This window comes from Erythrolamprus reginae, chromosome 1, assembly GCF_031021105.1.
Source record: "Erythrolamprus reginae isolate rEryReg1 chromosome 1, rEryReg1.hap1, whole genome shotgun sequence".
Taxonomy (NCBI): domain Eukaryota; kingdom Metazoa; phylum Chordata; class Lepidosauria; order Squamata; family Dipsadidae; genus Erythrolamprus; species Erythrolamprus reginae.
Window position 1 is genome coordinate 412005008 of NC_091950.1, and position 16017 is coordinate 412021024.

The following is a 16017-nucleotide window of genomic DNA, read 5'->3' on the forward strand; positions in this document are numbered from 1 at the left end:
TCTCTTGTAATAATCCTTCAGTTGTTGTCTCCTACGCATCACTCTACGCATGCATGGATGGGTCATTAATTCTTGTTCAGAATCCAGGAATGATGCAGATGATTGATCTCCTCCTGGGCTGTCTGCCAAACTCCCCTCTTCCCTGTCACTCACGCTTCCTTGGTCAGAGGAGGCTTCGTCGGCAGATTCCATCGGGAGCAAAACAGGCGTGCGGCATGTGGATGTTTCCCCCACATCCACCTGCACATTCCTTGGGGCAGGAGTTGGGGCAGAGCTAACCACAACAAAAGGGAGGCAGAAACTCAGCCCGCCCTCCCCCCAATCTTTGTCAATGGACTATTAAGGCTTGAGCCAGTCTACCCTACGTAACAAAGATCTACCTCCTTCAGAAAAAGCCATAGTATGAATTGCCCAAAGCCCTTTCATTACATAGAAACATAGAAGATTGACGGCAGAAAAAGACCTCATGGTCCATCTAGTCTGCCCTTATACTACAGTAGTACCTCTAGATATGAGCTGCTCCACATGCGAGTATTCCAAGTTACGAGCCACGACGCAAGCGAAATTTCTGTTCGACACCCGAGCTCAAATTCGGGATACAAGACGAGCTTTCACTAGGTGGTGCAAGAATCCTTGCTTCTGGTTATTTCGGCGCGAAAAACAAAGTCTAAAGGCATTCATTCGAGATGCGAGTTGATCGACTTACGAACTTGAGTCTGGAAAGAATTAAACTCGTATGTCGAGGTACCACTGTATTTCCTGAATTTTATCTTAGGATGGATATATGTTTATCCCGGGCATGTTTAAATTCAGTTACTGTGGATTTACCAACCACGTCTGCTGGAAGTTTGTTCCAAGCATCTATTACTCTTTCAGTAAAATAATATTTTCTCGTGTTACTTCTAATCTTTCCCCCAACTAACCTCAGACTGTGCCCCCTTGTTCTCGTGTTCCTATTAAAAACACTTCCCTCCTGAACCTTGTTTAACCCTTTAACATATTTAAATGTTTTACATCATCCTCCAGCAAGGCTCAACTGAGCCTGGGACTCAAAAGTCAACCTACAAAGTTATCCCTGCATGGCACTGAACCCAGGTGGCCATTTCTTCCAACAATCACAATCAAAAGGCTTCATGGAAAAGACGATTCAACATTTATGATTGTATGATTGGTTAAAACAAAACTCTGAGAGAATGTAAAAATCTGGTTAGAAGGATAATGATGAACTAAGAAACCCATAAATGTTCATGCCTTTTCTCTCTAAGAAAAATCCTTAAAATTTCTATTGATATTGATTGTTTCCTGGTTGCTTATTTGACCTCTATGACAATCATTAAGGGGTTGTACCTCATGATTCTTGACAAATGTATCTTTTCTTTTATGTACACTGAGAGCATAGGCACCAAAGACAAATTCCTTGTGTGTCCAATCGCACTTGGGCACTAAATTATATTCTATTCTAAGACCACAAAACAAGATATGAATGATAGACACCAATAATAGGAGAAGAGGAAAATTAATTGTATATATAGCTTTAAATATGAAATAATTGTCTCAACAAAGCTGTAAATAGTGATTGCACATTTACCATTCTTGTTTGTAAATATTTGTTACTGTTTGTCTTTTTTGTTTGTTGTTTTCCTTTAATGTAAAAACTCAATAAAGAACATTTTTTTAAAAATGCTTCGCTATGGAAAAGGTTGAGGCTGATTTCAACAGAATTCAATTAGATCCCTTCATTTTGTTTACTTCACACCTCTTCATTTAAAAGAGCACAGGAGATTTACAACCGAGCCCTTCGGAGAATGAAATATGCTTTTTTAAAAAGAAAGCGACCACACAAAACGCTTCATGACATCTTTGCCAGCAACTATTGTGGGATTTATAGCAAAGTAGAAGCAGCAAACAGGCAGTCCTCCATTTATGACAATTGGTGGCAAGAATTTAGGTTGCTAAGCAAAGATTGCCGAGTTGTTCAAACATGGAACTCATTACCTGACTCGGTAGTGTCAACCCCTAACCCCCAACCCCTTTTCCCTTAGACTATCCACCATTGACCTCTCCAGGTTCCTTAGAGGTCAGTAAGGGGCGTGCATAAGTGCACCAGTGTGCCTTCCGTCCCCTGTCCAATTGTCTCTCCTTATCTCATTTATTTTTTCTTCCTTTCAAATATGTTCATCTATACTTTTATATCTTTTCTTCTATTCTTTTCTTTATTTATATTACTACATATCTATTGTCTTCAATGTGTATTATGTATTGGACTAAATAAAATAAATAAAATAAAATAAAATAAAATAAAATAAAATAAAATAAAATAAAATAAAATATAAAATAAAATAAAATAAAATATAAAATAAAATAAAATAAAATAAAATAAAATATAAAATAAAATATAAAATAAAATAAAATAAAATAAAATATAAAATAAAAAATAAAATAAAATAAAATAAAATAAAATAAAATAAAATAAATAAGTGAGTTGCACCGATTTTACAGCCTTTTTTTTTTTTTGACACGGTTGTCTATGTTTCTATCAGGTACGCAGAACCAGTAGAAATATTTTTAATTTTTTTCTTTTTTCCCCTTCTGGGCTCTGGGTATGTTTTTCCTATCGCAGTAAATGAGGTTGAATGTATATCATTTTAGAAAAGTTGTTTGTGTGTGTGTGTGTGTGTACATACACATATAGTTTATATAGTAGATAATGTATATTATTGTGTGCCTGTGTGTAATATATATGTACACATATGGCATATATACGTAGAATTAAATAGTAGTATATTTTGGATGTTCAGTAATAGTAAATAGATAGGGAAATTGTATCTCTTTGAGACGGCGAGAGTCCAGGTACCCTAACCCTTGAGGTGAGTGACGTCAAGTTGACCACCTTTAAGCCAGTCACATGTTTTTAAGCCACCCCCGGTCATATGATCGTCAAACCCCTCCTACCTGGTCACATGGCCGGCAAGCCGCACCCACAAAATAAGCCACACCCACAGTGTGGTAATAAAAATTTTTGAAGCCCTCCACTGCCCCAAAGGTACTTTTTTTCCCAAAAGGTCTTTGGACTTCCCTGGATTTATTTTGAAAACATTTCGCTTCACATCTAAGAAGCTTCCTCAGTTCATAACTTCTGCCCAAACTATTGACCTAGCACTGATTTGGAAAGCCTTTGTTGCTCAGCTCCACAATGAAAAAGGTCATGACCTTTAAAGCCCTACATGGCATTGGACCAGAGTACCTCCGGAACCGCCTGCTACCGCACGAATCCCAGCGACCACTAAGGTACCACAGAGTTGGCCTTCTCCGGGTCCCGTCGACTAAATAATATCGTTTGGCGGGCCCCAGGGGAAAAGCCTTCTCTGTGGCGGCCCCGGCCCTCTGGAACCAACTCCCCCCCGGAGATTAGAACTGCCCCCACCCTCCCTGTCTTTCGTAAACTACTCAAGACTCACTTATACCGCCAGGCATGGGGGAGTTGAGACACCTTTCCCCCAGGCTTTTTTATACTTTGTTTTATTATTTGGTATGAATGTGCTGTTTGTTTTTTTGTTATTTTTTAAAATAATGATAGGGTTTTATATGTTTTTTAATATTAGATTTGTTCCACTGCTATATTGTTTTTATTACTGTTGTGAGCCGCCTTCGGAGAGGGGCGGCAAACAAATCTAATAAATAAAATAAAAAGAAAATGAGATCATACAGGTAGTCCTGGACATAAAACATTCAAAGTGATAGCAGCACTGAAAAAGGTGACTTATAACTGTTTTTCACATTTATGACCACTGCATAAATGTGGTTACAAGATCAAAATTCAGACATTGGTCAACTGATTCTTATTTGTGAGGCATTGAAGGAATTCAACACTCCTCTCTCTCACACTCACACACATCTGGAATCACATACAGATTTGGGATATGGGAAATGTTACTCTCAAGGGAAAACAAGTGAATTATACGTAGGATGCTTGGCTGCATAGCTAGAGGTATACAAGCAGGAAGAGGGAGATTATGATCCCGCTATATAGAGTGCTGGTGAGACCACATTTGGAATACTGTGTTCAGTTCTGGAGACCTCACCTACAAAAAGATATTGACAAAATTGAACGGATCCAAAGACGCGCTACAAGAATGGTGGAAGGTCTTAAGCATAAAACGTATCAGGAAAGACTTCATGAACTCAATCTGTATAGTCTGGAGGACAGAAGGAAAAGGGGGGACATGATCGAAACATTTAAATATGTTAAAGGGTTAAATAAGGTCCAGGAGGGAAGTGTTTTTAATAGGAAAGTGAACACAACAACAAGGGGACACAATCTGAAGTTAGTTGGGGGAAAGATCAAAAGCAACATGAGAAAATATTATTTTACTGAAACGGTAGTAGATACTTGGAACAAACTTCCAGCAGACGTGGTAGATAAATCCACAGTAACTAAATTTAAACATGCCTGGGATAAACATATATCCATCCTAAGATAAAATACAGAAAATAGTATAAGGGCAGACTAGATGGACCATGAGGTCTTTTTCTGCCGTCAGACTTCTATGGTTCTATACAGGTAGTCCTTGATTTAGGGCTATAATTCAGCTCAAACTTTTATGATCTTTCTTGCCCTCAATTGTTAAACGAATCACTCATATAACACCAATGCTCCATGAGCTGCACTGATTGCTAATTTGTCTCCGAATGCAATTCAAGGAGTTGGTTATCACCTATAAAGCCCTCCCATCCTACCACCTCTCACAATAGTATCAACACAGTATCAAAAGTAGAGACCTTCAAACCTCTGGGTTCTATCATATCTCAAGACCTAAAATGGTCACCTAACATCAATAACATCATCAAAATAGCACAACAAAGAATGTTTTTTCTGCGCCGACTCAGGAAGCTCAAACTGCCCAGAGAGCTGCTGATAAGCTTCGACAGAGGAATCATTGAGTCTGTCATCTGCACTTCTATAACTGTCTGTTTTGGTTCTGCAATCCAACAGGACCGACACAGACTTCAGAGGGTAATCAGAACTGCAGAAAAAAACAATTCCTGCCAACCTACCTCCACTGAGAACCTGTATACTGCATGCATCAAAAAGAGGGCTTTGAAAATATTTACTGACCCCTCGTATCCTGGACATAAACTGTTTCAACTCCTACCTTCAAAACATCGCTACAGAGCACTGCACACCAAGAAAACTAGACACAAGAACAGTTTTTTCCCAAACGCCATCACTCTGCTAAACAAATAATTCCCTCAACACTGTCAAAACTATTTACTAAGTCTGCACTACTATTATCTACTAGTTTTTTCTCATCGTTCCTATCACCCATTTCCTCTCACTTATGACTGTGACCTGTTGCTTGTATCATTAAGATTTTTATTAATATTGATTGTTTCCTCATTGCTTCTTTGACCTCTATGACAATCATTAAGTGTTGTACCTCTTGATTCTTAACAAATGTATATTTTCTTTATGTACACTGAGAGCATATGCACCAAGACAAATTCCTTGTGTGTCCAATCACACTTCGCCACAAAAGAATTCTATTCCATTCCATTCCATTCTATTCTATTCTATTCTATTCTATGGCTCAGGACCAGACTATCTTTGGGACCACCTTCTTCCACATACCTCCCAGTGATCAATAAGAGCCCACAGAGTCAGCCTTCTCCAGGTCCCGTCAGCCAAACAATGTTGACTGACGAGGCCCTGGGAAAGGGCCTTCTCTGTGGTGGCTCCGGCCCTTTGGAACCAACTGCCTCCGGAAATTCGTATCCTCCCCACCTTACCGGTCTTCTACAAAGCAATAAAGACCTGATCTTCCAGCAGGCCTGGGGGCGTTGATCAAATGAGATACCACCTAGATCCGGCCAGGAATGATGAACAATGGTGAGAGTAAAATAGGGTTTCTTAATTAATGTTTTTATATTGCTTTTAAGAATTGTTTTTTACTTATTGGAAGCTGCCCAGAGTCCTCTCGGAGGTGGCATATAAGCACAACAGATAGATAGATGGATGGATGGATGGACGGACGGACGGACAGACAGACAGGATAGATAGATAAGATAGATAGACAGACAGACAGACAGACAGACAGACAGACAAACAGATATTAGATAGATGGATGGACGGACAGACAGGATAGATAGATAAAATAGCTAGATATCTAGATATCTAGATAGATAGATACATAGATAGATAGATAGATAGATAGATAGATAGATAGATAGATAGATAGATAGATAGATAGATACATACATAGATACATACATAGATACATACATAGATACATAGATAGATACATAGATAGATACATAGACAGACAGACAGACAGACAGACATTCAGGTAGGTAGATAAGATAGGATAGATAGACAGACTGACAAACAGACATTAGATAGATAGATAGATAGATAGATAGATAGATAGACAGACAGACAGACAGACAGACAGACAGACAGACAGACAGACAGACAGACAGACAGACAGACAGACAGACATTCAGGTAGGTAGATAAGATAGGATAGATAGACAGACTGCAAAACAGACATTAGATAGATAGATAGATAGATAGACAGACAGACAGACAGACAGACAGACAGACAGACAGACAGACAGACAGACAGACAGACATACATACATACATACATACATACATTCAGGTAGGTAGATAAGATAGGATAGATAGACTGACCGACAAACAGACATTAGATAGATAGATAGATAGACAGACAGACAGACAGACAGACAGACAGACAGACAGACAGACAGACAGACAGACAGACAGACAGATAAGATAGACAGACAGACTAGATAGATAGATAGATAGATGGATGGATGGAGAGAGGGAGGGAGGGAGGGACGGGACAGACAGACAGACAGACAGACAGATAGATAATGTGTATCCAATATACAACATGTCTTTTAGAACAGATTTCAAATTCTTCTCCTTCTGGCTAATAAAAGGGAACGCCTGTTTTGAGCCCACAACTGCTGAGACCTGACATTATAGAGCAGAGGAATAATCACCTCGCTCCCCGAAAACCCGTCAAATCCGCCAGATTTATCCATACACGGAGACGCACCCTTTTAAAATCTGCTATCGGATAAATTCACGCTCATGCAGTTAATCAACCACGTCCTGCGTGACCGTGGAAAGAGCAGGACTTAAATTGCATCGCTAACCCAGAAGGACAAGGACAAGGATTTCGTTTCTGAATGAACGTTGGTCTCTCTGTCTCCCCCCCCCTCCGTGCACAGCCCCTCCCACCCAAAACACACATTCACAGTTGCAAGCACGACAGTAGCACCTGCGTCATCATCCAGATCACAGCAACTGATGGCTGGGAGATAATGAAAGAAGATAGAGAGATGGAGAATTACAATAAGTCCCCTATATTGCTCATCACTTTTCGTAGAAAACGGAGCAGGAAAAAGACTGCAGCGTCTTTGCTTTAAAAGATGCAATCGATGGACATTCTGTTCTATTCTTTGCAATCCTTCCTCCTGCCCCATCCCGACACTGCCCAAGCCCTATGTAATCACATGCCAGCTAAAGATAAAACATTTTCAAATTGCACCCAGCGGGAAGAGCCTTCTCTGTGGCGGCACCAGCCCTCTGGAACCAACTCCCCCCCGGAGATTAGAACTGCCCCTACTCTTCCTGCCTTCCATAAACTCCTTAAAACCCACCTTTGCCGTCAGGCATGGGGGAACTGAAACATCTTCCCCTGGGCATGTTTAATTTATATATGGTATGCTTGTGTGTATGTCTGTTAGTATATGGGGTCTTTTTTTAAATCTTTAATATTTTAAATTGTCAGATTATTTATGATTTGTTTCCACGTGTTGTGAGCCGCCCCGAGTCTTCGGAGAGGGGCGGCATACAAATCTAAGTAATAAAAAATAAATAAATAAACGACTGATATACAGTGTTCCCTCGATTTTCGCGGGGGATGCGTTCCGAGACCGCCCGCGAAAGTCGAATTTCCACGAAGTAGAGATGCGGAAGTAAATGCACCATTTTTGGCTATGGACAGTATCACAAGCCATCCGTTAACACTTTAAACCCCTAAATTACCATTTCCCATTCCCTTAACAACCATTTACTCACCATTATTACTGGTACTCACCATTGAATAAGACACAGTGATATTTATAAACATCCTGATATTTATAAACATAATTATTTATTAACAATATTTTTTTTTGTTATTTATTTGCAAAAATTATTAGGTTGGCGATGACGTATGACATCATTGGGAGGGAAAAACCGTGGTATAGAAAAAAAATCGCGAAGTATTTTTTAATTAATATTTTTTTATAAACCGTGGTTTAGGCTATTCGCAAAGTTTGAACCCGCGAAAATCGAGGGAGCACTGTACCCACAAAACTAACTCAATCTTAACTTTAATTCTTATATACTTTACTATTCTCATTTCCTATTTTTCACCTCTTAATAAGAACGACAAGTCATTAAATTCAATGTCTGCTATCGAACCAGACAATCCCTTTCCTACCACACCTCCTCCTTAGATTTATTAAGTTATATATGGTAAAGATAATAAATATGGTCACTGGAATTTAAACGAAGAAGGAAACATGAACAGAACTGCTGTAACAATATGCATATTAAGGAATGTAATGGACCTCTGTAACTCTCTGTAAATTTTACCTTTAAAGTTATTATACTTGTACTCTCCTTTCCCCTCCCCCCCTTTTGATTTTGTACTCCCTTCTCCCCCTTCCCTTTTTATAAAACTAATAAATTATTATTTTTTTTAAAAAAAGAGAAAAAAAGAGAAAAGATTGCACCAGTGGGCAATTCAGCCGTACAAGATGCAATTGGATTTGAGCTAAAAATTCCCCAGTTCCGCCAGCCGTTCCTGACATAAGAAAGATATACTTTAAAAAAAAAAAAATTTTTTTAAACATGAGCGGAAGAATTTATTTCCAAGTGACAGCTCACTCCAAATTACCCCGAGCATCTTCCTTGTCAAGAACAGGGACATAAATTATTTGTCTGTTGCAGAGTTGGAACTATTTTTATTTTTATTATTTTATTTTATTTTATTTTATTTTATTTGTATTTGTATTTGTATTTGTATTTGTATTTGTATTTGTATTTGTATTTGTATTTATATTTATATTTATATTTATATTCATTCATTCATTCATTTACCGGTATTTATTTATTTATTGGATTTGTATGCCGCCCCTCTCCGTAGACTCGGGGCGGCTAACAACAGTAATAAAAACAGCATACAACAATCCAGTTGAAAACCCTTATTATAAAACCAAACATACATACAGACATACCATGCATAAAATTGTAAAGGCCTAGGGGGAAAGAGTATCTCAATTCCCCCATGCCTGGCGGCAGAGGTGGGTTTTAAGAAGCTTACGAAAGGCGAGGAGGGTGGGGGCAATTCTAATCTCTGGGGGGAGTTGGTTTCAGAGGGCCGGGGCCACCACAGAGAAGGCTCTTCCCCTGGGTCCCGCCAAGCGACATTGTTTAGTCAACGGGACCCGGAGAAGGCCCACTCTGTCGGACCTAACTGGTCGCTGAGATTCGTGCGGCAGAAGGCGGTCCCTGAGATAATCTGGTCCGGTACCATGAAGGGCTTTATAGGTCATAACCAACACTTTGAATTGTGACCGGAAACGATTGCACCGGTGGGCAATTCAGCCGTACAAGATGCATTTGGATTGAGCTAAAAATTCCCCAGTTCCGCCAGCCGTTCCTGACATAAGAAAGATATACTGGAGGCTAAAACATGTGAAGAACCGTTGTAGGAACTGAGTATGTCTAATTTAATGAAAAGAAAGACTAGGGAAGACATGATAGCAATGCTCCAATATCTCAGGGGTTGCCACAAAGAAGAGGGAGTCAAGCTATTCTCCAAAAGCACCTGAGGGTAGGACAAGAAGCAATGGATGGAAACTAATCAAGGAGAGAAGCAACTTAGAATTTCCTGACAGTTAGAACAATTGATCAGTGGAACAGCTTGCCACCAGAAGTTGTGAATGCTCCAACACTGGAAGTTTTTAAGAAGATGTTGGATAGCCATCTGTCTGAAGTAGTGTAGGGTCTCCTGCCCAAGCAGGGGGTTTGATCAGAAAACCTCCAAGGTCCCTTCCAATTCTGTGGTTATTATTATTAAATCATTTCGTGCCAAGGAAACTGCATAGATCTATGAAATCTCCAGCAATTGGGTTCAACTCTGAATCATGATATTAGATTATTTTTTAAAAATAAATAAATAAATCAGCAGGCCAAGGTTTACACTAATTGGAGCATTTCTCCATCACTGTCTTTAAGATTTGATACCTATGATTCAGAGAATGGAGGCAGCTTTCTAACCTTGTTCCTTTGAACCCATAACAGGGGTGAAATATTCCTGGTTGCTTTTGTGCCCGTCAGTCATCAGCGAACCGGCTGCAAAGGTAGCACGAGCCTCTGCCTACCAACCCAGATGTCACCGTTTGGGTTATTTTACCCTCTGCGCAGGCACAGAGTGTTTTTGGCATGCACAGATGATAAAAGCACCTCTATAACAGTCTGGTTTGGTGCTGCAACCCAACAGGATCGACACAGACTTCAGAGGAGAATCAGAACTGTAGAAAAAACAATTGCTGCCAACCTGCCTTCCATTGAGGACCTGTATACTGCACGAGTCAAAAAGAGGGCAGGGAAAATATGGGGAAAATATTTACTGACCCCTCACATCCTGGACACAAACTGTTTCAACTCCTACCCTCAAAACGTCGCTACAGAGCACTGCACACCAAGACAAACTAGACACAAGAACAGTTTTTTCCCGAACGCCATCACTCTACTAAACAAATAATTCCCTCAACACTGTCAGACTTTCTACTAAATCTGCACTTCTATTCTACTAGTTTTTCTCATCATTCCAATCACCCATTTCCTCCCATGTTGACTGTATGACTGTAACTTGTTGCTTATATCCTAAGATTTTTATTAATATTGCTTCTTCATTGCTTATTTGATCCCTATGACAATCATTAAGTGTTGTACCACATGATTCTTGACAAATGTATATTTTATTTTATGTACGCTGAGAGCATATGCACCAAGACAAATTCCTTGTGTGTCCAATCACACTTGGCCAATGAAAATTCTATTCTATATTCTATTCTATTCTATGTTGGCGCTGCCTTTGCAACTGGCTCTCCGATGACCGACAGACACGAGCAAACTGGGAGCATTTCGCCCTCGTCCCACAACAATCACACCAATCCTATGAAAACATCTATCAGCAACAGGTCCTTTGTGAGAAAACAAAGGACCTGTTGCTGAGTTCTGCCTCAAACTTCCTAGCAACAGATCATATCCCACAGAGTTGGCCTCCTCCAGGTCCCGTCAGCCAAACAATGTCAGCTGGCGGGGCCACAGGGGAGGGCCTTCTCTGTGGGGGCTCCGGCCCGTCTGGAAACAACTACCCCCCCCCCCGGAGATTCGCACTGCCCCCCCCTTCCTGGCTTTCCAAAAAGCCTTAAAAACATAGCTTTGGCGCCAGGCCTGAGGCCATTGAGTTTCAACAAACCGCTCTAGCCTAAGTGATGAATGATTGATAGAAACATAGAAGATTGACGGCAGAAAAAGACCTCATGGTCCATCTAGTCTGCCCTTATACTATTTTCTGTATTTTATCTTAGGATGGATCTATGTTTATCCCAGGCATGTTTAAATTCAGTTACTGTGGATTTATCAACCACGTCTGCTGGAAGTTTGTTCCAAGGATCTACTACTCTTTCAGTAAAATAATATTTTCTCATGTTGCTTTTGATCTTTCCCCCAACTAACTTCAGATTGTGTCCCCTTGTTCTTGTGTTCACTTTCCTATTAAAAAAACTTCCCTCCTGAACCTTAACATACTTAAATGTTTCGATCATTTCCCCCCTTTTCCTTCTGTCCTCCAGACTATACAGATTGAGTTCATTAAGTCTTTCCTGATAAGTTGTTTGCTTAAGACCTTCAACCATTCTTGTAGCCCGTCTTTGGACCCGTTCAATTTTGTCAATATCTTTTTGTAGGTGAGGTCTCCAGAACTGAACACAGTATTCCAAATGTGGTCTCACCAGCACTCTATATAGCGGGATCATAATCTCCCTCTTCCTGCTTGTTATACCTCTAGCTATGCAGCCAAGCATCCTACTTGCTTTCCCTACCGCCTGACTGCACTGTTCACCCATTTTGAGACTGTCAGAAATCACTACCCCAAAATCCTTCTCTTCTGAAGTTTTTGCTAACACGGAACTGCCAATACAATACTCAGATTGAGGATTCCTTTTCCCCAAGTGCATTATTTTACATTTGGAAACATTAAACTGCAGTTTCCATTGCTTTGACCATGATTGATAGAAACATAGAAGATTGACGGCAGAAAAAGACCTCCTGGTCCATCTAGTCTGCCCTTATACTATTCCCTGTACTTTATGTTAGGATGGATATATGTTTATCCCAGGCATGTTTAAATTCAGTGACTGTGGATTTACCAACCACGTCTGCTGGATGTGTGCTTTAAATTTATGGGGTTTTATGGAGTGTACACTGTTTTTTAAAATTTTTATATTGATTGTACACAGTTTTTCATTCTTGTTTTTTATCCTTGTACGCCACCCTGGAGAAGGGTAGCTTATAAATTTAGCAAATCAAATCAAATCAAATCAAAATAATACTCTGCATGCCCTCAGAGACATTCTTGTTTACATCAGCAAATACAAAGTTGACCGGCCCCGATCTGCCCCAATAGACTAAACATTTTACCTAATACAGATAGTCCTCAACTTACAACCACAATTGGGCCCACAATTTTTCTTGTTCAATGAGACATTTGTAAAGTGAGGCTTTTTTGCCCCAGTTTACAACCTTTCTCGCCCGGTTGTTAAATGAACCACTGCAGTTGATAAGTTAGTAACCCCATTGTTAGGTGAATCTGACTTCCCCACTGACTTTGCTGGTCAGGAGGTCACAAAAGGAGGAATCGCATGACCTTGGGACACTACAATAGTGATAAATGTGAACCAGTTGCCAAGCATCTGGATTTTGATCACATGCGGAACAGGTCATAGCTGAAAAACGATCATAAAAGTCACTTTTTTTCAGTGCCATGGTATCTTTTACCCAATGACCTGTCAAGGAGTAGCTGCAATACATTCATTTCCCTTTAAAAGATCTTATTCATAAACAGGTCCTTTGCATCATATCTGTTCCCTTCTGAGCTAGACATGTCAAGGATTAGATCAGAAACCTTTCTATGAAAGGGAGGGAGGGAGAGAGAGAAAAACAGCCTTTAACAACAACAATATGCTGTTTTTGAGTTGCCTGAAAAGGAGGAAAGAGCTTGTATGATACCACAATCTCTCACTGTTAGCACCTGCATACACCACAGAGGGGACCTGAAAGCTGACGATGGGTAAAATGAGTTTGAGTAGGTGCTTCATAATCAAACACAGCTTGTGCCAAAGTAAATACGATTAGGGAAAAGGGTAAACGCTCCCATCTTAATATTTGTCCTCTCTCATCTCACCTGGTTAGACAAGGAATAAAAGAGTCACTGAGCTTATACAGCGTGTATATTTGATCAAAACCAGACAGACTTGCTCAATTTACGAATGAGAAATTCTCCATTTCTCTCTAAAAAGGTTTGGAAATTGTCCACCAGTTCCAGCTCCACTCCTGAGAAGGGGTCCTCTAAAAAGTTATAATAGATAGCTAGGTAGATAGGTGGATAGCTAGATGATAGCTAGATAGCTAGATAGCTAGATAGCCAGATATAGATAGATAGATAGATAGATAGATAGATAGATGGATGGATGGATGGATGGATGGATGGATGGATGGATGGATGGATGGATGGATGGAGGCAGGCAGGCAGGCAGGCAGGCAGGCAGGCAGGCAGGCAGGCAGGCAGGCAGGCAGGCAGGCAGGCAGGCAGACGATGATAGATAGATAGATAGATAGATAGATAGATAGATAGATAGATAGATAGATAGATAGATAGATAGATAGATAGATAAAGAGATAGATTATGTAGGTAGATAGGTAGGTAGATAGGTAGGTAGGTAGGTAGGTAGGTAGGTAGGTAGGTAGGTAGATAGATAGATAGATAGATAGATAGATAGATAGATAGATAGATAAAGAGATAGATTAGGTAGGTAGGTAGGTAGGCAGGCAGGCAGGCAGGCAGGCAGGCAGGCAGGCAGGCAGGCAGGCAGACAGATAGATATAGATATAAATATAGATATAAATCTATAAATGCCCTCTGCAAATTATAATCGTTTTGTGTGTGTCTGCACACATTCAGCTCTATTTCCACAATCTTACAGGTTATAATCAGTTTCGTACAACATCACTGACTCTCTTTGGACAGATCTCAGGATCTAACTATTGAATTAAATGAATCTTTGGATTCACTCAACTCTCGGATCTAGATCCATACCTAAGACACCAAGCCAGGAAAAAAAAAATCAACCAAGCCACCTCTAAGCCAGCTTCGTCAAACGTGTCCTGCTGGAACTTATTAGCTCCAGCAGGTTGTGCGAACGAAGGGAGAGCTCCGACACCAGCCAACTTCATTTCAACTTCGTGTTTTTGAAACGAACGCAACCCGAGGGGGCTCGGCTGGCGGGTTGTGATAAGCAAAACCCAGATCAATTGCTGGGGAAAAGCGGGCAAAAAGTGTCGTGCAAACACAGCCATGCATCTCTTTCCCTTCCTTCTTATTTCTCAAGACCAGAGCAAGTGTCCAACTGGTGGTTAGGAGGAGCCATAAGGTGAGGACTTTCCCACTTAGCGACCATCTGGTTAGCCACCCCACGGTCACTGTGGAATGCCAAAGCCCAAAGCCCAAAATGCCAACCCTACCTTGGCCAACAGGAAACCCTTCACTACTCCTGTCTGAAGTAGTGTAGGGTGTCCTGCCTAAGGAGGGGTTGGACTAGAAGACCTCCAAGGTCCCTTCCAACTCTGTTGCTATTATTATTAAAGGAACTTTGCACCTTCATGAATTCAAGTTGAAAGAGGCTGGATTTGAGCCTTACGTTACCTAGCAAATAGATAGATGAATGAATGGACAGATAGATGGAAAGAAAATAGAGATATATTTTTTAAAAAATATGTGTATGCTGTCCTGCCTAAGCAGGGGTTGGACTAGAAGACCTCCAAGGTCCCTTCCAACTGTTGTTGTCATTATTATTATTATTATTATTATTATTATTATTATTATTACTACTACTATTATTACTACTACTATTCCTATTATTATTATTATTATTATTATTATTATTATTATTATTATTATTATTATATTGGGGGGTCCGGTTTTCTCCTACCTCCCCCCCAAAAAAATCGTTTAAAAATCAATGCACGTTGGACAAACTTAAGGACGATCACAAACACACACACACACACAATCCTTTACCTCCTTTTTCACATTCCAGAGCAATTTTTCCTTCACGGCGTCTTCCGAGCCACTCATGGTGCCCGCGGAGGAACGAAGGGTCCGGGGCGATCGAAAGAGGAAAAGGAGCGACTAAGGCAGGGCGGGGATCTCCCGCCCGCGCCGCGCTTTGCAGACCAGGGACCGACCGGCCCCGGAGAGGCAAGCCAGCCAGGCGCCTTCCTCCTCCTCTTCTTCCTCCTCCTCCTCCTCCTCCTGCTGCTGCTTCACCGCCGCCGCCGCAGCCCTGCGCTCGCTCTTGCAGCGGGCAACCCCTTCAGCCGCCGCCGCCGCCGCAGCCATCTTCCGCGGTCTCCCCCACATTGACGTCACTCCAGCTGGCCCGGCCTGCTTTTCCCCTGGGGGGGGCAGGAGCAGGAAGGAGGGAAGTGCCGGAGGGGGGGGGGGGCATTATCTAGTAACAATACGGTTGTGTGATGGGGAAGGGCGCGCAGGCGGCGGGCCGGGGGTGGGGTGGGGTTGTGTTGTGTCTCTTAGCTAGCCAAGGCAAGAGGTTAGGGTGGGTATCTCCCAAGCGAGTAGTAACCGAGTAG

General features: G+C 41.0%; 1 protein-coding gene across 3 annotated transcripts in view; it reads right to left on the reverse strand.

Annotated features, from left to right (window-relative positions):
- SGSM2 (small G protein signaling modulator 2) overlaps window positions 1-15736 on the reverse strand; it is a 206894-nt gene extending 191158 nt beyond the window's left edge. For all 3 annotated transcript variants that reach the window (XM_070735246.1, XM_070735243.1, XM_070735245.1), the window contains exon 1: window positions 15446-15736. In XM_070735246.1, coding sequence (XP_070591347.1) covers window positions 15446-15502 — 57 coding nt within the window. In that variant the 5' untranslated portion in view covers window positions 15503-15736. The remainder of the gene's footprint in view (window positions 1-15445) is intronic.
- Window positions 15737-16017: the final 281 nt, after the last annotated feature.